This window comes from Pseudorasbora parva, chromosome 10 (genome assembly GCF_024679245.1).
Source record: "Pseudorasbora parva isolate DD20220531a chromosome 10, ASM2467924v1, whole genome shotgun sequence".
Taxonomy (NCBI): Eukaryota; Metazoa; Chordata; class Actinopteri; order Cypriniformes; family Gobionidae; genus Pseudorasbora; species Pseudorasbora parva.
The window spans coordinates 46,975,096-46,998,447 of NC_090181.1; the positions used below are offsets into that span (position 1 = coordinate 46,975,096).

Genomic DNA, 23,352 nt, shown 5'->3' on the forward strand with positions numbered 1-23,352 from the left:
CTAGTACAAATTATTGTCTTGGTTTGGGAAAAAAATAACTCAAAATGAAGAGAGTTTTTGCTTAAAATAAGATAAATAATCTGCCAATGGGGTGAGAAAAATAATCTTAATTCAAACAGAAAACAAGATTATTTTACTCACCCCATTGGCAGATTATTTATCTTACTTTAAGCAAAAACTCTCTTCATTTTGAGTTATTTTTCCCCCAAACCAAGACAATAATTTGTACTCGTCTAGTAAATACTTCTTGTTTTAAGATTTTTTAGATGTTTGGACTAGAAACAAGACAAAAATACAACTTAAGAAAAGCTTTTCCTTTTTTTCTTTGTTTTTGTTGCAGTGAACGCTTTAGCTTTAGATGTTTCACAAAAAGTAAATGTTTAGTAAACCTGCACAGCTCTGACACACGAGATTATAACATGCAAGAGGTGATGCTAGTGTATCATTTTATTGTAATATTTGCATTTCCACAGAAAAGATTAAATGGTCTGTTATCAGTAAAGGTTGAAAGCAGTAGTATATCTAAGCAGCCTTGAACTTCACATTGTAATACACATAGTATCCGTTGTTGTACATGTAAAGTTTCTGATCGGCAGGATTGTAGTCCAGGTACACGTAAGAGTCCTGGAACTTCTCGAAGCGAATGCTGACATGGCTTTCCTCGTTTTTATTGGTGTCAAAGGTGTAAAAGATCTCCTCTGTTTGCGTATCTACTGATCTGGTTGCGTACAGGACGCCGCATATCATGAATGCGTTTGTGATTGACTGCTTGTATTCACTAGTCTGCCAAACCTCCTCTACCACAAATGTCTTCTCGTTGATCTTCCCTAAAACCAGGTTACCCTTCGATTCCTCCGTGGCGTAAGTTACCCACAGGCCGGACTCATCGGCTGCGAAGTCCAGGTTCTGGTTGGCCGAGTAATGGTATGAGAATCTGGCGCTGGCCTTGGGAATCTCCTTATACAGAGCGGTTAGACTGGTCATGTTGAACTTGGCCATACCAAAAGTGCTTCTGAACTGATAGTACAGGGTGTTTTCTCGCACAATGTAGTTGTTTCCAGTGCCTTGCCAATCATACTGATATTTGACGTACAGCTGATGTGTCTTAGCGGCCTGTCTCATGATCAGTTTGTAGTAGTCGCTGTACAGTGTGATTTTGGTGACCAGAGTGTCCGAATGGCCGTAGTACCAATGCATGTTCTCCGAGCCGGGCAAGGGCTTGGAGTCTTTACCCCATCCTCCATACTTGAAACCTCCATTCAGGTCTGCGTTGAGCTGGCTGACGACAGGTTTACCAATCCTGAGAATGCCTCCATGCTTACAGGACCCTAGGAGATTTAGCAATAAATGGTAAAGCTTTCAAAATATTTGTACATTTTTTTATATATATTAATTGTAACACTTAATTTGTTAGCTTTAATGCATTGGCTTACATGAACTAAGAATGAGCAATATATTTTTAGAACGTTTAGTAATCTTTAATAACATTTGTTTTAAAAAAATACAATTGTTCATGTTAGTTCACAGTGCATGAACTAAAGGTAACATGTATAAATATTAGGGGTGTAACGGTTCACAAAATTCACGGTTCGGTTTGATACGATACACTGGTGTCACGGTTCGGTGCGGTGCGGTACGTTTTAAATACAGCAAAAAGAAAAAATTGGCAGATAAATTACCTTTTTTTATTTTCTATTTATTAAAGCTCCACTGTGTGATATTTCCCCATCTAGCGGTGTAAAGGTTTATGACCATCCAGTGAATATTAGTTTCTGTTCCTCTCCATTCTGATTTCGTTTTAACTCCTACGGTGGCCGATTTAGTCCAAGATTAACACGGCAATCCCCCTCTTCACATTCGACACGGTGCCATCGAGTGTTAAACGGAAAAGGCGAAGCTTGAATTTACGGGTATGTCCCTCTTTGGCTACTGTACTTTCAAGATGGAGGAGCAACATGGCGACCGGCATTCGAACCCCTCACCCGTATGTATTTACAATGGCATATTATACATTTCCGAGAATACTTTATTACTTGAAAGAAGATTAAATATACATTAATGAGCACATATATTTTTGAAAGAACTAAGTGTTTTTAGCTACGAATAAACTAAAAGAGTTACACAGTGTAGCTTTAAAACTAACAAATGATTTTTGATTTTTTTTTTTACATTGAACAATGATTGAGCTATACTTTACCTATCTTCTATGTACTTACAGAAATAGACATTAGCTCTTTACATTAGCTCTCTCCACACATTTTATCACACACTACTGCTTCTGTCATCCCTTTGGCCAAATCCTCACTTGTGTGACTCTCAAGCGGGGCGTGTCTGAAGAACGTGGCTGTTCAGCTCCCATTCATCATCAATGGTAAATGGACTGCATTTATATAGTGCTTTTATCAGACCCTATGGCCCCCCTCTTCACATTCGACCCATTCACACACCGACGGCGATGTCAGCCGCCATCCAGCTCGTCGGGAGCAGCAGGGGTTAGGTGTCTTGCTCATGGACACCTCGACACTTGGTCAGGTGGAACCGGGGATTGAACCACCAACCTTATGATTTGTAGACAACCTACATGGACCACTGAGCCACAGCCGCCCCAACTTTTTAATGTAATGTGCCGTTACATTCAGGTAGCTCCACTGTGCTCATTAAGAACTCCACTATCGGTAGCTTTGTGTAGCCCTTGACGTCCAGCAGTCTGTTGTCAGAGCAACCGCTGTTGCTTTGGCCAATTGGTTCTCTATTTGGGCTTTTGTTTTTTGGTACAAAGCAGGAATTGCTGGCTGAAATGGGCTCGTGAAGGAACATTGTAACGGGGCTCAATTACTTTAAGCACGTTCTTAAAACTCCGTCTCCAGTGTGTATGCGGTGCGTTTTGCACTGCTTATGCTGTGCAGGAGCCGCACGCCCTTTTGTCCTTTCACATATGCTGCGTTTGCAGTCTGCGACTGTTAACATGGGTACAGAAAAAATACGTACCGCATAGCCAGAGTTTGTGTGAAACGGGCGTTAGGTCTCATATCCGCGGCTATTAATGGACCAAACGTTGCGGTGATGTGTTTTGCCATTTGAATAAGTTGTCTTTCTAAATGCTGTGGGGATAGTTTGTGGGATAGTTTGTGGCTGTTTCTCCTTTTTATTGTCTTGTTGTCGGCGTAAATTGACGTAAATTGAGTTGATTGACATGACATTAATTATTCCCGCTGCTGTACCATCATGTAGCAAATGCGGCATACCGTTGTTTTTTAATCCATCACTCTTGCCAACACCATCATAGCTTACAGAGAATCCAAAGTTCACCCAAACACACCAGACCCGTTGGTTATTGGAGGATCTTCTACTTCTGGTCTGTTAAACGCTATAGCCATTTCACAACGAGCATTCAGCGTGTACTGAGTAAGCGAGCACCTGACTGAGCAGCTTAAAACATATTTGGTGTTTTTTTTTTTTCTCTTCGGCGGTGTCAGGGGCATTGCCTGTTACGTCGTTTTGGTTATTGGGCTACCTTGTTGAATGCATAATATTATATTTCACACACTTTTTTATTTTCCAAATCGAATTAATTAGACCAAGAACCGTTCGGTACATAATGCGTACCGCGTACCGAACCGAAAGCCTCGAACCGAACGGTTCAATACGAATGCGCGTATCGTTACACCCCTAATAAATATGGTAGAAGTATTGGTCATGTCAACTAATGTTAACAAATGAAGCAAAGTGTTACTAGTATAATTAATATTTAACCAGGGGCCTATTGAACAAAACAAGGATAAGGGTATCTTGGTAATTCTGGCTCTATTTATCCATTAATATACAGTTATCTTTCATTATCGTTTTTGTTGTGAGTGTGCCTTCAGAGTACGTTTACACGACAGCGGTGTACTAAATTTTGCATATAGATGACAAGATCACCATGTCATATCATGGCTTAATACCTTATCCTAGTTTTGTGCAATAGGCCCCAGGTCATAAAACATAGTCACATCATATCTCAAGGTTTGTTTGTTTTTAATTATTAATTTAGCTGATGATTATAATTGATTATAGATGATTATAATTATAACCAGGCCAAGTTTTAGTAGTGTGACTGAGGCAGCATTATCTTATAATTTATGGTTAAAGCATTTTTTGCTGATTAACAAACATTTGAATTGTAATGTTCATCAGATTCAAATAATAGCCTATTAAAATTCACTCTAAATTCCTTCATACTGATGCAGTACACTGGGCCCTATTTTTACAGACTTTTTTTGTGTGTGCAGGATTTCTCCAATCATTTAGTGCACTTAAACCCCACCCCTGCAAGCTCGCTCTCATCTGCTTACTCTTTTTAGAGCCACGCCCACATATCAACATCCAATCAACAACCAATGTATAGAACCAACCAAGTATCCGCCCTACATTTTTCTTTCAATAATCCATTACACTTGGATGTACATCACAGTCAGGTTTGCGAGATCTGTGCAACAAAAGTAGCCCAATGTGATTTTCTCCATCGAATGGCCAAATTCTCCAATGAATTTGTGCATTTGTGGGTGTTTTGGGTATTGGAGCACCAAAATCTTTCATATTGGGGTGGAAATCAACCCACGGAAAAAAATAATTACGCACGGCAACAACTTAAAAATAGCCCAGTCCTGTGGGAAAACCGCTGACTTGGCAACACTGGTCACCCTATTGTTGCCCATGTTGGAAAGTAAATTGGATTCAAGGAATCTATCAAAACCAGTTTTGTTACAGTAGGCAAAAGTAATCAAAAGATATTGATAATATTTTTTTACATTTTTGACTAAAAGGTGGTGTTGTCCCAAAACGTTTAACCACGACACATACTGAGTTTCTTAATGAGATGCTAAAACATTCATAAAAAGATTGCGTTTTACTACGCAATTCAAAATGTCCGACATAGGAATCTGGATATCGTTTGACTGTGGTATGTCACATTGAATCTGAAGAGACCAATCTAGTGATTTTGGGTCAAACTATTGGTAAGTATTAAGCAAAAAACTGAAATTTTTCATATTTCCTGTGTGGGGCTGAAACTGTGCAAGTACCCTCAGGTCCTGCTTGTGATAAAATGTACCTAGTTTGGTCTGAATAAGCTAACGCATTGTGGAAATAAAGCCTTGTGGATTTAAAGCCCATCCATTTTGGATCATTAGATTCCTTTGTGTGGTTTTCGCGAATGGTTTAACTACACATAAATTCCATATTATTTTGCCAGCATAGTCTGAAGATTCAATTTTCGTAAAATTTGAAGCAAGACTAGGAAAAGTTGGAAAAAAATTCTCTATTCTATGCTATTTTGTATTATAAATATGGTGATTAGTGTGTTCACACTGGGACTTACAAAAAAAACAAAAAAAAAACACTTTAAATAACTGGATGATACAATTATTTAACAGAAAAACATGAAGTGTGTAATGTTGGACATTTCATTCACTCGACTGTCCCAGCTTTATTTAGGTAGCAGAGGGGGAGGGGCATCAGACTCCGATATTGAATGACAAATGAACCTTTTATAACTAATTCATACACTAGATAGTTGAGTACATAGTGAGAGTATAAGTGCGTAATTTGGGACACAAATTAAAAACTTTTGGGACAAATATCATGATCGAAAATTACGTAGTTATGTAGGGTGCAATCGAATCACTTTGAGCCAAATCAAAATAAAACATTTGTATTTATAGCCCTAAAGATTCGAAAGTTATAAGCATAAACACGACTACAAGTTTGGACTGTTGGTGGCGCTAGAGGCATTGAGTTAGAGACTCTAAATGTGCTTTGTGTAGCGACTCAGGCGAATCAAACACACAATCGCCAGTTACATTTAACAAATATGTTTTGAAAGTTGTGCTTACTAACAGACCTTCCCCCAACACAACAGAGAAAGATTCTTCGTTACCCTGGAAACCATCTGATAAGATGTTTTATGGCCCAAAAGAATTTGGCCACATGAAGTTTCAGACACAAAGAGTTTAAGACACAGAGCTTTTGCCTCAAATTATAGACAAACCATCTATAAATGAACATGCACCCCAGGACATTATATGTAAACACATAACTGTTTTGTAAAATGTTTCTTCTGTATGGTATTTTGCATCTTTTTATCTTTGTCTTAACAAATTACTAGTTCAGATAACCTCATATATGTCATGTCTCCTATCAAATTAATGCTCACTTCATGACTTACACTTCCATGTATATCACTTATTCAGAAAATGCAGTGTGTTTGTTGCATTAATTATAGTATGAATGGTCAGAGACCCACTGAGTCGAGCTTTAAAAACAAAGAGCCATAAAATCTGCTGAGGAATTTCCCGCCTGGAAATCCCAACAATCTCATTGGTTAAGTCTAACCCTGGAGGGTGGGACTACTTCCAGACCTTAAAAGACCAGTGGAGACAATCTTCTCTCTCTTCTCTGAAAATCTCTTGCTCTTACTTCTCCAACTCTCTCCCTGTGGGAGCCAACACCCACGGTGGCTGGCACTTAAGCCATGCCACCAATGCAGGCCCTCCAAGCAGGCCCCAGCTCTTCCTCTCTCCCCTCTTCCCTGGTTCTCCTCGCTTCCCTACTGAGTCATCAACTTACTAGCCCCAAGGGCATTCTTCAGAAGGAGGACACGGAGCGTCTCCAGAAAGCAACCAGCCGCTCCCTCTCGACCTCGGAAAAAAAAACCACCGGACACGCAGGGCATTTGAAATCGGAACACGCACACACGCGAGAAGCCACAACTCGAGCAAGTATTATCTTCCAAATTCAAACTGCTGTAAAGAGGGTGTGTTATTTTCCCGTTGGGACAAGTTAACTCCGTGAAGGTCGTATTCGATGAACTGAAGGAAAGCTGCTTCTTATCCCCCCCCACTCTCTTTGTCTCTCTCTCTCTCTCTCTCTCTCATCTCTCTCTCTCTCTTTTATCTCTCTCTAATTTCAGTCTATTCATTATTCTCTTTTATGTATTCTTTCGTTAATATCTATACTTCTACTCTCTTGATGCATATTTAGTATGTACTTTCTGTGTGAATTGTAGTGTTATTTTTAGTCTGTGTTTATTAAACCTCCAAAATACATTTAATGAGTTGAATCTGTTATTCTGCCACATACACAAAGTCAATGAAACTTGCGATCTAACGTTACCTAACTGCTTATGCTACTATGTTAGTAAAGTAAACTGTATAACCATTTGAAATATTGAACTTGTCCTGATCAGTAAAGTTAATGTTTCTTATGCGCTCGTAAAGCAGTAATCCCTTATTGAGAATTGATTTGAAAAGTCTATAACTAATTTGCAGGACAAACTTAGTAGGATAATTTCAAGCAATTTCATAAAGGGTTACTTGTTTTTAATTAAACAATTTTCCCTATCGGAAAATTTTAATACGTAATGAATGACTGGCAAATTATATTCATAAATTCATGAATATTGAATATTAAATCCCTTTTGAGTTAATTATTCCCCGAGACATTAAACTCATTAGTCATTGTCGTTACATTATTTTATGGTGGAGAATGCGGGCAAGTTTCAAACGTTTGTGTATGTGTGAATGATGTTCATATTCTATTCATTGTGTATTTTTGGAGTATTAATAACCTGCACGCGCGTTTTTGTTTCGTTTTTGTTTTGGTGTTGTTTTGTGAATAGTGGGGTACCGCGCAAAGCGAACCCAAGCATAAACAGATGCTGAGAAATGTTGAAGTAGCCGGATTATATTAATGAAAATATGAACGGTACGAAAATCCAATATTTGAAACGAAAACCCCCTGCAGCCATAGGCGCAATAGGGTTTATCCGCGTGTTTTCCAAACAAATGTATTGTAGAAAACCCATACATTTGACTCGAGCAATATATTATGTGTTCCATCAAAATAATGAGATTTTGATGTAGTCTGTAGACACGTACGTTGCGGTATCCCGCTTGATCTGAACTACGGAAAGTTTCTATCATTGCGGAAGATTGGGACAGGGCGAGACTGTTGCGACTCCTGTACAATATAATAGGCCTCAGAATAATTATTATATCGTTAAGATAAACGATAACTCCTGGTTTAAGTCTGGCTTAGCTAACCAAAGACCTGAGACCTAAAACATTTGAATCAAAGATGCTGAAAACCGTCAGCCATATTGATAAATGTCCATTGGAGTCCATGTAAAATGCGTGAATAGGCAGACAGAAAATTCCTGTTTTCACCCGTTTTTGTTGCTCGTGCATCTAGGGCACCAGAGTAATTTTTTTTTTTTTAGTGAGTGCAAAACGCCAAACGGCGACTCAAAAAGTGCAACGCCGCTTGCAGAACGCCAGAGGGCGACTCAAGAATTGCAACGCCGCTTGCAGAACGCCAGGGCGACTCAAAAATTGCAACGCCGCTTGCAGAACGCCAGAGGGCGACTCAAGAATTGCAACGCCGCTTGCAGAACGCCGAAGGGCGACTCTAAAACCAGACAAAGCCATCTGGTGAGCATTTCCGCCTAACTAACTCTAGTCTAGGGCGGGCGCAACAGCGCCATCGTGTGGATAAATTCGGATAGTTTCACTCTCCGTTATTTGATTCTGCCTTAACAAAATAAGTTTGAGCCTATAAATTGTTTATTGCTTACTGTTGTACACAGTTTCATTTATACAATTTTTCTAGCAACAACCAAGTCTCCTTTCTCGCTGATTAAACACCCTTATTCGAATTTGAAGTTTAAAAAGAAACATAACTTCCTCTAACTCAAAGTGAAATTAGGTTTAAGTCACAGACAGTCCAAGTGGAAGGAAGGACGCCACCGTGTGGCTATACCCTGTTAAGTCAGCGCACCACTAACTCCCTAATCCCTTTCTGATTAATTCTTTTATTTGGATAACTCCCACTTAGAGATTAATCGTTATAGGATAAGATTTTTGATTGGTTTTCTTTTATTTGATTTTTCCTTACAGGCTTATTCAAATTTCATTTAAACTTGCTTTGAATTTAATTTGAATTAAGTTGAGCTTCTAATTTTTTTCTATTTTATTTTATTTATTTATTTTATTTATAATTTTATTTTAGTTTTAATTTTTAATTTTAATTTTTAATTTTAATAAATAAAATTAAAAAAAATTATTAATTAAAAATTATTATTATTTTTTTTAATTATTATCAGTGATGCCAGTAACGCGTTACATAGTAACGCGTTACTCTAATCTGACTACTTTTTTCCAGTAACGAGTAATCTAACGCGTTACTATTTCCAAACCAGTAATCAGATTAAAGTTACTTATCCAAGTCACTGTGAGTTACTATTCTAGTCATTTTCCTTAGTAAAAACCGACAGCTTATCAAAGTTCTCAGCCCGAGGGCTGGAGCCGTGTTTTTTATTTATTTATTTTATTTTTTACATTGTTGCAGCCATTAAAATAGTTCAGTTTTGTTTTTAATGTCAAAGTAGTTATTTTTCGTTTCGTTTTTTATTATCCTAATTTTGTTTGTTAAATTAAAGTTTATATAGGCAAGACAATTCAAGAGTTGGTTTGAGAGACTAGGCTATTAAACATGCGGTTAACTCACTGGGTCGTCACATAAAAAAATTAAAACTTTAATTTAACAAACAAAAATTGCTCCAAACATTTTTCTAAATGAACTTAAAAAATAAACGAAACGAAATATAACTACTTTGACATTAAAAACAAAGTAGGCTAGTTATTATACCACCACAAAGGCATTTCTGACGAGCTGAGGCAGCTGATAGATTAGCCTACTGCTCACAACATGCTCGCAACGGTGCTCAAAAAACCCGAAACGGGCTACACAATCTAAACAAAAAAAAAAAGAAAGTACATGCAGGTTGTCTTATAGCCTACCTTACACTTCAGCAAAATTAATATAAATCCGATCTTCAATTCCCGCGGTATATGCTCATTTAACGGAGTTCACATCAAAGCAAAAGATTCCAGCATTTTATTCAGCAGCTCATTTTAAATTCAATGATCGCAATATGAGAGAGAGAGAGCGACCTAAGCACTGGTAAGATCATTAGTCTCATTATTTTATATTGAAGATGATTGTGTTTTGTGTGACTTATTTTAAAGTTTCATTTACGGCCATATGCGTTGGCTTGCTTTACTCATCTGCAGCGATGTTGCAGTAGCACCGTCATATCTATCTGACTACAACATAACACGCTCTCACACATTTATTTTTTAATTATTTGCCAGGAGTAAAATTTACACATGTGGTTTAAACAACCAGATATATTTACATTTGTCCGGTTTAGTTTGAAATGCTTTCATGCACCTTCTGAATTGGTTTGTTTGAGTGATCGGAATTAAATACGTCTGGAAAGACTCTCGGAAGGCATTTAGGCCTACTCCTGGTCATTTCGCAATCAGATAGATACCTGGTCAGAGAAAACGAATGAAGGAACCAGTTGTAAAAAGGCCATAACTCTAGCAGCTGCTCTGAAGAAACGGACTCTTTAACCCTGCGCGAGCCATATCTTGACAGTGGCGCAAGCTATCATGGTCTCATGTTGTTTCCACCAGCACATCTCATTGTTCATTTTAATTATTAAAATAAATATAAAACGAAGGAGAAGCCTAAAAAAGGGGGCGTAAAAAAGTCGGGACCGTCAGTCTCGGGCATAAATACAATAAAGTGTGTTGCCAAAAACGGTTGTCATTTCTATTTTGAGGCGGCAGCGGTGTTGTCGGCAACTGCTGAATGTAACTAATAAAGTAACTTGTAATCTAACTTAGTTACTTTTAAAATCAAGTAATCTGTAAAGTAACTAAGTTACTTTTTAAAGGAGTAATCAGTAATCAGTAATCAGATTACTTTTTCAAAGTAACTGTGGCAACACTGATTATTATTATTATTATTATTTATTTATTTTTTTCTCTCTGCAAAAGTTTTTCTTTTCCCCTCCCATTGGGAATAAAGCTCAGTCTGGTAATTACAAATGGTATCAAAAGTGCTTTTTGTTTTATCACTACTTGACAGAAACTTTTGCCTTTTTCTAAATTGCTCTTGATATTTAATCTTCCACTTAAGCGACCTCAATTCACCCCGGATGAGCTAAATGGGATAACCCATAGTACAAGCCGAATTTTAGTATATCTTGAGCATTAAGCCTATTAATTTCCCTAACACTCCCGGCACGCACGCTGACATTCCTTTCATTACAGACCAATTCATCTTGTGTTTGTTTCCACTGTGCTCTTTCCTATCCTCACTGTTGGACTATCACGATTGTGTTTCTTTCAGTTCACCAAGAGACCCCAAGGAGAATTAGATAGTCCCGGGACGACCGAGCAGCAGTTCACCAAGTGACCCCCAGGGCTACCGCCCACCTAATTGTCTAAATTGTCTAATTATCTAACTGTCTACATCAGTTAGCCAAAATTCCCAGCTACCCGTACGATAGCTCGTCAGCTTAGAACAAGCTTGCATTGGCTCTCTCTCTGTGTGTGTGTGTGTGTGCTGTGCTTCTCTCGTCCACAGTAATGTTCCGTGCACCCAGTTCCGCCGTCCCGTGGGATCGCCTAACGACATGGCTGGAAGCGCTAACGGCCACCAGTCAAGAAAGTCTGGGGCAGCCGAGCCAGGAGCAACTGGACACCGAGCTAGACCAGCTGATGACACACGACCCCACGCACAGCTACTCCAACAAGGAAGTGGCCAAGATCCTCGGAAGCCTCGCCCACGTCCTCATCGCACAGGCACGTCTAAGCGAAGGGAGCTACGCCAACCTGGAACAGGAGGCAGCAACGCTAAAGCTTCAAGCCAAGGAGGCCCGGAGAGACCAAGCCCTCACCCAGCTTCGTCTAGATCAGCTTCTAGACACAGAGAAAGACGACGAAACAGACAAAGAACAAAGAAAAGAAATAGAAAGACTTCAAAAGACCCTGGAGGAGCTCCGTCATGACGCCGACCGACGAGTACAGTCAGAGAAAGACGCCAGGAAACACCTCGACGAACAGCTTCGGCGTGGCGAATCCCTCCTGGAGAGAGCCCATGATGAACTTAAAGACAGAGACATTAAAGCTAAAGTCTATGCAAAACATTTGCAATCGGCACAAGCCGAGATCGACGAGCTCATCCAGCAAAGACACGAGCTCGAAGATGAACTTGACATGGTGCAAAGAGAACTGAGACAATCATATATAGTGCAACGTTACCGGAAGGGGGAAACACACAACACAGAGTTTCCCCTGACCAGTTACTCCGCACATTTTCGCCACGAAGCAAGAGCTACAAAGGGGGACGACAGCCCCCTGTTTAAAAGATCACCCGCCAGTCTCCACGAATCCCCGTCAGCAGCAGAGGAAAGGACGCCCTTCCAGGAAGTCAAGGTCAACAGCCACGAAGCTTCAAAGAACCTTGACAAGCTGGCCAGAAATATTCCTACCTTCAGCCCAGACCCGGCAGGAGGACACGACGTCCACGCATACTTAAAAGACATAGACTTTTACTTGCAAACTGTCGCTCACGCGAACAACTGGGACAGACTGTACCTGCTCAGGGCCACGTCTAATCGTGACGTACGCAGCTTTCTGGATCGACAACCAGAGGCCATCAAAGCGGACTACTGGCATCTACGACAAGCTCTAATTCGTGAGTACTCCGACCCCGAGTCAGACCAGGGGCTCATCACTGCCATGGATCTCAAGCAAGCTCGACTTGAGACCTCACAGAACTTTTATAACAGACTGCGACGTGCCTACTTCGGGGCACGTAACGACCCAGGCATGGAGGAGGACATCAACTTCAAAACTCTTTTCCTCCGAAACCTGCACCCTACCATCAGTTACCACCTGGGGGTGCTGGCGTGCCCGCGCAGCATGGACACGCAACAGTTAAGAGACTTAGCTCACAAAGCTTACGTCAAACAGAAAACCATTTCTGAAAAGACTGTAAAACAGCCCACCATCTCCCCTGTCTCTGAGCACCGCCCAGAGCTAACCCTAGAGGGTGCCAAACAGAACCACAGTTACCGACCCGTCAACAGAGAGTCCAAACCACTTCAAGCCAGCAGAGGGCTGCGTGGTCATAATGGCGACCGTCCACGGTACCAGAGCGATCGCTCTGAAGGATCCTGGGACCCGCCTCGCCCAGAAAGCCAGCGAAGAGGCCACTCTCGACGGGACAATGGTAGGCCCAGACCTGAACCAACGTCTGGCAAAGAAAGTGTAGCTGCTTCTGAAGTTACAGAGCTCATAAAGATCCTGAAAGAGTTCCTCCGACAGAAACCTCACGAGGAAGACAAGAAGGATGGACCAGGTACAGCACGACTAGACATGATACCTGAAATCAACCTTCCCGCCCTTCCTGCAACTGAATCATCCACCCTGAACACTGTTCCCCAACCACGGACTAGTGTACTAACTGTTGCACCCCCACACGTCAGCAGCACACCCACACGACAGCTGACAGCAACAGCCTCTAATCAAGACAGTATCATGGGGCAGCCCAGCGTACCAGAAAGCGCTGTTTTGATTATTTGCACGCATAATGAGACACTTGACACATATCCAGACGGCTTATCAAGCAACACACAGGTCCCCACACCAAGACTCCTGGGAAACCTAATCGAGAAGGGGATGGCTCGAAAACTCTATCTGACTCACTATGGAAAGGGAATTTAAGCTCGAAGCCCTAGTTGACACTGGCTCCGACCTCACGCTTATATCCGCCCAACTGTTTGAAAGACTCAGATTTGAAGCACAGAGGCAAAATCGCACCCTTAACCCTCACACTTGTAAGCTAAATGTGCAGTCGTATAGCCAAAACGACATCCAGCTCAAGCACGTAGCTTCCATCCACCTGACAATTGGACCTATGAGCCTCATACACCCCGTCTATGTCTCCCCGATAAACACTTATCCATTTCTCATCGGAAAAGACCTGCTGGACCGCTTCAAACCCGTACTGGACTTCAAACAGCTGAAAGTCTGGGCTCAAGTGCGTGACCCTCTGCCCCTTCAGACACACACATCGTCTGAGCAAGACTGTCAAGTCACAGAGGTCACGGGAACTCCCGCAGAGCCAGACTGCCAGGTCACAAAGGCCACGGGACCCCCTGCAGCACACTGTGACAACACAGCCTCAGCCCCAAAGCCAAGTTCAAGTTCGCTACTTTTCACATTTCAGCTATCCAAAGACTCTGATGCCTTCTGCCCCCAGGTCATGAATGACCTACAGCTGAATGACATTATCATAACGAACAGTATCCCTGCACTGTGGGCAGACAACTCAACCAAAAGTCTCTCACTGTGCAATGCAATCAGTAAAAACACACCACACGGCGACATGTGGGCACCCCCGAACCCCACATCCAGCCCCATTGTTGCAGTGCTAACCCACAGCAAGCGATCGACACCGGCTACAATGCCTGCTTTGCAGCTGCTATCGCTAACTCCGCAGTTTTCACACAACGACATTGCAGAAATGCAAGCCTCTGACACTGCAATAAAGACAATGCTTGACCACCTCTCAGACCCCTCCAACCACCCTATCATTGACTCTGAGCTCATTGATGACTCTAGCCACAGACATCTACATAACTCCAGACACATGATGCGTATTCTGGACAACATTCTCTGGTTTGCACCCGATGGCAACACAGCGCCACGGCTTGTAGTGCCAGGGTCGCAAAGGGGGGTGATGTTAATGTACGCCCACAACACACCATGTGCTGGACACCACGGCACCAGAGCCACGTATGACACACTGAAACAGGTGGCATATTGGCCTGGGATGCATCAAGAGACGGCAGAGTATGTTAGAGAATGGCTAGTTCGCTGCCAGTTCCAACCAGCAAACCCGAGCCACAGAGCCCCACTACAACACAGAGGGATCACGTTCCCATGGTCAAACCTACAAATCGACCGGGTAGAACCCCTGCCCAGGTCCACAACAGTGGTGTGCCAGTTTACCAAGTGGGTGGAGTGTCTACCAGCACCCAACGACACCGCCCAGACCACGGCATACCCCCTGATGAATCACATCTTTTTCCTGTCAAGATTGCCACTGAGAATCCACTCAGACAGAGGCATCCACTTCACTACCGAGGTCATGCAACAGATCTGGAAATGCCTAAGAAACGCGGCCGTGATCATGCTCCTGTGCCTCCAGACAATCAGAGGCCAGCCACCACCAGACATCATCACACTGGGTCCAGCCTCGGACATCGTACTGAGAGAGCAACCTGGACTCCTTATCACCAACTGCAAATGAATCCTCAACAGAAAGACGTACTCTCCTGAACTTCACATCAGCAGCGCAAGCTCCTCCAGCCCTGCACACAGACGCAAAAGGGGGGGAGGAGCCCAAGCCCTCTGCCTAACCTTACACCAGCTTCAAGAACCTTCTCCTCCAACACCAGTTAGTCACCTTGTAGGCAATACTGCCAAGCCCCACACTATGTCATGCATGTGATTTGAGAAAGAAGGCCTTAAACGAACACAAGGCCGCCTCTGAAGGGATTCTCAAAACCCCAATGACTTTGAACTTGGAAACAGAGAAACCAAAGTGGATCACCAGAAGGCACCCAGCCTGGCCACAATGCGAGGCACCCTCTGGAAAAGTTCCTAGTCAGCATAGGACATAAAAGTGTCAAGATGCACAGTCCATCTTCCTAGGCAGGAGACCTAAAGGACTGACTGGCCATTGCGAGGAACATGGTTCCACCCAGGGCTGCAGAAAGCCCACAGCACACCTGCACCACACAAACGGACTTCTGGACGACAGGTGACGCACCGTCAGGGCACCTGCTGCCTCGGCACCTGCTGCACAAGCACAGAGACCTGAACTTGGCTACTGTCTGCCTTATCTGCCGTGGAACGACCATCACTTCAGGAGACACAAACAACTGGAGCCTAACATGGCTATGGTGTGTCTGATCTTCCTGAACCTTTGATATCGCTCGTTGTTGTCCATAGGAGGGACAACAACTAGCGAAAGGGGGGATTATGTAGCGACTCAGGCGAATCAAACACACAATCGCCAGTTACATTTAACAAATATGTTTTGAAAGTTGTGCTTACTAACAGACCTTCCCCCAACACAACAGAGAAAGATTCTTCGTTACCCTGGAAACCATCTGATAAGATGTTTTATGGCCCAAAAGAATTTGGCCACATGAAGTTTCAGACACAAAGAGTTTAAGACACAGAGCTTTTGCCTCAAATTATAGACAAACCATCTATAAATGAACATGCACCCCAGGACATTATATGTAAACACATAACTGTTTTGTAAAATGTTTCTTCTGTATGGTATTTTGCATCTTTTTATCTTTGTCTTAACAAATTACTAGTTCAGATAACCTCATATATGTCATGTCTCCTATCAAATTAATGCTCACTTCATGACTTACACTTCCATGTATATCACTTATTCAGAAAATGCAGTGTGTGTTTGTTGCATTAATTATAGTATGAATGGTCAGAGACCCACTGAGTCGAGCTTTAAAAACAAAGAGCCATAAAATCTGCTGAGGAATTTCCCGCCTGGAAATCCCAACAATCTCATTGGTTAAGTCTAACCCTGGAGGGTGGGACTACTTCCAGACCTTAAAAGACCAGTGGAGACAATCTTCTCTCTCTTCTCTGAAAATCTCTTGCTCTTACTTCTCCAACTCTCTCCCTGTGGGAGCCAACACCCACGGTGGCTGGCACTTAAGCCATGCCACCAATGCAGGCCCTCCAAGCAGGCCCCAGCTCTTCCTCTCTCCCCTCTTCCCGGGTTCTCCTCGCTTCCCTACTGAGTCATCAACTTACTAGCCCCAAGGGCATTCTTCAGAAGGAGGACACGGAGCGTCTCCAGAAAGCAACCAGCCGCTCCCTCTCGACCTCGGAAAAAAAACCCACCGGACACGCAGGGCATTTGAAATCGGAACACGCACACACGCGAGAAGCCACAACTCGAGCAAGTATTATCTTCCAAATTCAAACTGCTGTAAAGAGGGTGTGTTATTTTCCCGTTGGGACAAGTTAACTCCGTGAAGGTCGTATTTGATGAACTGAAGGAAAGCTGCTTCTTATCCCCCCCCCCCACTCTCTTTGTCTCTCTCTCTCTCTCTCTCTCTCTCTCTCATCTCTCTCTCTCTCTTTTATCTCTCTCTAATTTCAGTCTATTCATTATTCTCTTTTATTTATTCTTTCGTTAATATCTATACTTCTACTCTCTTGATGCATATTTAGTATGTACTTTCTGTGTGAATTGTAGTGTTATTTTTAGTCTGTGTTTATTAAACCTCCAAAAGACATTTAATGAGTTGAATCTGTTATTCTGCCACATACACAAAGTCAATGAAACTTGCGATCTAACGTTACCTAACTGCTTATGCTACTATGTTAGTAAAGTAAACTGTATGACCATTTGAAATATTGAACTTGTCCTGATCAGTAAAGTTAATGTTTCTTATGCGCTCGTAAAGCAGTAATCCCTTATTGAGAATTGATTTGAAAAGTCTATAACTAATTTGCAGGACAAACTTAGTAGGATAATTTCAAGCAATTTCATAAAGGGTTACTTGTTTTTAATTAAACAATTTTCCCTATCGGAAAATTTTAATACGTAATGAATGACTGGCAAATTATATTCATAAATTCATGAATATTGAATATTAAATCCCTTTTGAGTTAATTATTCCCCGAGACATTAAACTCATTAGTCATTGTCGTTACATGTGGATAATGTTGAGACTGTCCTCTATCTCTGTGCCAAATGTCATCTTTCCTTCTAGTGGTTCTATGGGCTTCCATAGACTCAAGAACAGAAAAAAACAGTCATTGGAAAAAGATAGCTGCAAGCAGCACTTATCGGGGCCAAGCATAAAGAACACGGCAAGACATGCCAACATGGCTCTAAGCATCAGACCAACTGCAACATTGAGCAAGTAAAGACATTTAAGATTGATTTTAGACATAATGGCTGAAAAGTCATAAATACGGTCTCTAGTAATTTGATTTAATGGTTTATCACTTTCGACCAATAGGTGGCACTGTGACCAAATTGGTGTGCTGTGGTCAGAGTGAGGTGACATTGACACCAGAGTTTGATATCAGCATGCGAACGCATTTCAGAGATACATCCCCAAGAGTCATTTTGGCATCATGCCTCAATATGCCTTCGGTATACGAAAACGGTGCCATCAAAATCCATAACTTTGTCGAGACAGACTCTTGATTTTGATGAAAATGGGACAAAAGGTCTAGGAGGAGTTCGAAAAACTAAGTTTTTTTTAAAGAAAATCAAAATGGTGGACAGGAAGCTTGGCTGACTGTAGCAAAATTGTTATCCATGTCCTCGGCATGACCCAAGGGATCTATTAAGACCAGTTTTATCATTTAATCAAAAGCTATTCACATTTTTGGAAATTTCGTTATAACTTCTGACCACAGGCCAGCGAGGTGCTGCCCTGAAATGATTTGAGTGTTTTACCTATTTGTGCATTAGAGTAGTCATCCTTATCATCCTGACACTTCTCCAGTTTCCGCTGAAGTTTGGCAAACTCGATGCGAATCACTTCTAAGTTGCTCCGGTCGTAGCTCTCCAGTTGGTCCACAATTAAACTCATATTGCGAATCTTACAAACAAAACAGGGTAACACTTTAGTATGGGGGACACATATTCACTATTAACTACGACTTTTGCCTCAATAAACTCCTAATTTACTGCTTATTAATAGTTAGTAAGATAGTTTATAATAATAGTTAGTAATACGTTTTTGTAGCATTTAAGTTTAGGTATTGGGTCGGATTAAGGGATGTAGAATAAGCTCATGCAGAATAAGGCATTAATATGAGCTTTATAAGTGCTAATAAACAGACAATATCCTGGTAATATGCATGATCATAAGCAACTAGTTAATAGTTAATAACTGAACCTTAAAATAAAGTGTTACCAAAAACAGATTAGAACCATGCAAACGCTATAACGCCATGTCTTGTGTAAGTAGAGGAAGCGTCACCTCTATGAAAAGACTCTCGAAGGCGGGTGAAGAGGAGTTTAGAGATGCTTTGAGTTGCGTGACCAGAGCCTCAAACTCTCTGAGCTCAATGCGGAGGAGCTCAAACTCCAGTTTGATGTACTTGTCCGGTCCGCTCTCCAGACTCTCCACACGAGACGTCAGGTTGGAGAGTTGGCTGAGAAGAATCACCAGCTGGACCTTCAGACTGCTGACCTGAGACCAGGAAATACAATTACAGCAAAGGAGGAATCAATTAGCATAGCAAAATGCAGATTTATTCGACCTTTAACAGCCAGATGGAGAATATGTTTTCATCAAAGGTTGTCTCCAATCATAAATTCTTCTGGCATTCGGTAGATGTGGGACGCCCTCGTCCTCAAAAACCCTCAACAAAACTAAACAAGGTCAAAAGCCCTATTCGGACGTTGATATTTTCTCGTATGTTTGTAAGGTATTTTCATAATTTACAGGAGCTTTTCTCCCACCACCCACTCAATGACCTACTGTTTTAAGTCAAATACAAGGTCGTGTGATAATTTAATTGCCGTCCGAATCCATATCTCTGAGTTTTCAAGAAAAGATTGTTTCAAAATTCACTGTTTACATCCTTTTTGACCCCTGCGAAGCACCATATTGTTGCACTTCGCTGTAATTTGGATGCATTTCAAAGATCTAGCCTACACTTTTATTACTGAAATGCTGGAAAGTATTTACAAGAATAATCTTTCATCACCGCTTAAAAGAGAAAGAAAAAAAAATGTAAACATTTGAAATGAGGCATTATTACAGCAGTAATAAATGTTATATAGGTTAGAACATTTGCAGCATTGTATTAACTTCTGCTCATTTCCACATTTTTAACAGATTTCAGATTTATACTTTATTGTCCTCAGGAGAGGAAATATGCTTCCACAGACTGTACCAGCTGCAACATTCAGCACACATACACATACACATACTTCACAGAATACACACATTATTGGTCACATAAATATAAGCATACAAAGACATCAGCAACAAACCTATAAGATATGAGAATTAATCACTATGTAAGTTCAGTGCTCTTATTGCTGAAAGTACAAAACTTTTCCTTAGGCGTGATTTTTTTTATGGGGTAGCTGTTTGTATCTCCGGCCTGAGGGAAGAAGGCTGAAACATGAATTGAGGGGGTGACTAGGATTTCGTATAATAGTTTTTGCTCTGCGAATGATAGCAGTGTTAATCAGAGCTGTCAAATTGGTAGTTGGCAGACACATTATTTTTGAACAGGAGATTTAAATGAATTATTTCCTATTATTAAATTAAATAATATTTTATTCCAAGCATATGACAATTTGACAGCAGACAATCATTCGACTGAGCACGTGAGCTGTAGTGTTCTCAGGTGCGCAGGATCACACAACTCACCACTGGGAATAAATCACCATCCAAATGCACGAGTTTATCACTGAGGTGGCATGCAAATTAATTTTTACAGGCGTCCACATGAGAAACAATTCTCGTCCGAATAGGGCTAAAGAAAATATGATATGGTTTGTGCTGTAAATTAATAATTGCAGAAAGCCATCAAATTCATCGAGGTGACTGGAAAACCATGGAGGCATTTACATATTAATACTCAATTCCCCAGTGGACCCAAAAAGGGACCAATGAACTTTTTTAAATTTAACTAAAGGTAGCTACAAACTATAAAGGTACATGTTTTTTTGGTTATATTATATTACTGTTTGGGCCGCACAAGATGGAAAAAAAAGTGCATTTTTTAACGTCTTCAGTAACGTATATTCAGTTAAACATAAGGCTGGTTTCACACTGCATATTTTAGCATAAATTAAAGGAAGTGTATGTAAGATTGTGGCCAAAACTGGTACTGCAGGTGTATCCCCCTCCCCATGAGAGAGAGAGAGAGTGAAAATTAACAACGCAGATCAAGAAATTAATGTTATTTCACTATTTGAGAATCACCGGCCTGCCGACCGGCTTACGTTTTGGTCTGGAAAACACACACATAGCCCCGGGATGTTGGGCTTTGCGAGCCCTGGCCCATAACATTACATGTCCAATCTGATCCTGAATTGCAATGAACCACCAAAAAAAGGATTATCCAGCCTGTGACAGCGTGCTAGGTTATGTTACATAATCAATACAATCTGTAACCATGCAATACTATCACAATCAAGATCGAGTGCCACATGTTGATATCCTGAAAAAAGCTAACTGTTGGAGTATAGAAGCAACCCTAATGCTATACCAACTTAGATGGCTTGGTCATGTGGTGAGAATGCCATCAAGTCGCTTTCCACATAAGGTATTGTACGGGCAATTACATCTTGGATGTCGTTCTGCAGGAGGTCAAAAAAAAACTGAAAGACCAATAAAAGCCCTTCTTAAGAAGTGTGGGGTGAACCCCTTATCCCTGGAAAGTAGTGCCGCAAACCGTACACTCTGGTGGCAACTATGTCAGAATGGAGCACAAAGCTATGAAGCCAGGAGAATTGAACTTCGCCTGTTTAAAAGAGATCAGAGAAAACAGGCAATGCTTGTTCCCGCACCCCCAAGACCATCCAGAGACATTTTTACATGCCCTGTCTGTAAAAGACAGTGTGCTTCCCGAATCGGACTTTACAGTCATCAAAGAACACACAAGTCATAGAAGAAGTCATCATCGCACATCGATGGACTACCAGAGAGGGTATGTTAGATAATCAATACAGTCTGCAACAATGCAATACTATCACATATAAAAACACGTTTTACTCGCATAAGTGCGGTGCACCATTCCTGTCGGATCCAATATAGAAGCACAGCATTGTGTTTTAATCTCAATATGTCTGCAAATCCAGCTTTGACCTGTTTTGTTTGCAAGTGATTATCTTGCTATTGTCCGCATATTTATAGCTCGTTTAGCTGCACGAGTCAGTGGGTGGGGCTACAGAGGTGGGGCTACAGAATTAGGTGGGTGGGGCTACAGAAGCACTTACACATTTATCTGTAGAGGCGGTGTTTCCCCCTTCTAATACATCATTGATTTAAGAGCCTTGTTTTTTTGGGTCTGGTGTCTATAAAAGCTTTTCTTTGACTAACAAGGAAGTTTCCAGCTCTGAAACTTGAAGGATATTCAAAGGCTCAAGAGAAAGTTGATTTCTCAGTTCATCACCCCGTTTAGCATCTACGGCTATTTGCACTTGGTGTAATATCATCTACCGCTAAGAAAATATGCTATTTTCACGTATTTTAAATAGCCACTGCCAAAACTAAAACCATAAAAAACCTGAAACATCTTTAAATAACTTGCAATATATTAAACAAACTGAAAAAATTAAAATTTTCATTTCAACTTGATCTACTAAACTAATTAGAGCTGAAATAAAAACAGAACTACCTTGCTGATGTGGATCTTGATTTCTACAGCGAGCTGATTTGAGGATGTCTGGATGTGCTCCACGCGGTCCGCTGGGAATGAAGTATCAGGCAGGAATACGTTACAAACACACTGTCCAAACTCCCCGACGGAGCCGTCAACGCTGCCAGAGCCCCAATCCTCTAGAGACTGGGAAACATGACTTTATTCTTCACGTTAAGATGCATTTGAAAACCAAAAAACAGAGATAGAGAGGGTAAGTGACTCTTACCAGCCAGCCGTGAGCGGGAGCCACGAACAGGAGCACGAGCAGGAGCACGAGCAGGAGACCCATCATGCATCTGAATATGTTTCTCTTTCTTAACTACGGCCTTATATGCAGCATTTTATCTGAGATAAGCTACAGCACATGTCTTATTCTCATGCTAACTGTGTTTGACAGCCAATGGACGTGTAATGACGTTCCTAATTAAGACATATGCACACAGTTCATGTTTGTTTAAGACATACGTGTTTTATTGGTGGATTATCTTAACATACATAAAAGAGTCATAAACGACCTGAGAGGAAGCATTGTTTGCCAAACCTGGAGAAGATTCATAAATGACTGTAATAACATGCCATCACAATGACTGAGAGCGGGTGTGATCTAGATTCATCCGTGTATGATGTGTGTTCATCCGTCCATGCTGAAATAATGCAACAAACTCTATGGAGTGTCTCATGAAAAATGGCAACAACTTTTATTCAACATCAAAAAAATCAACATTTATTCGTTGAGTACATTTAAAAACAACACAAGTTGACCAAAGTGCTTTTCATGTCTATAAAGGATTCAATAAACACATAATTCAACATACAACTCTAATCACTGTCCCAAAACCTAGGGGCAATTCTTAAGCCATCGTGTAGTTACCTAGTTTTTACTAGTAGTGACTGTTTCTTGACAGTGGGCATTGGATAAGATGAGCCAGTGAGCAAGCTGAATCACCCCAACACATTCACAGTAGGAGACAACATTATCATGCCACCATATAAAGGG

The 23,352-nt window shown here is 41.2% G+C and overlaps 1 protein-coding gene across 1 annotated transcript; it reads right to left on the reverse strand.

Moving 5' to 3' along the window:
- Positions 1-522: 522 nt before the first annotated feature.
- olfm4.2 (olfactomedin 4, tandem duplicate 2) lies at positions 523-22,647 on the reverse strand. The gene is made up of 5 exons (XM_067456279.1): positions 22,582-22,647; positions 22,332-22,499; positions 18,950-19,162; positions 18,421-18,565; positions 523-1,328 (listed from the first exon to the last, which is right to left on the reverse strand). Exons 1-5 carry the CDS (start codon positions 22,645-22,647, stop codon positions 523-525), a joined length of 1,398 nt encoding a protein of 465 aa, XP_067312380.1.
- Positions 22,648-23,352: the final 705 nt, after the last annotated feature.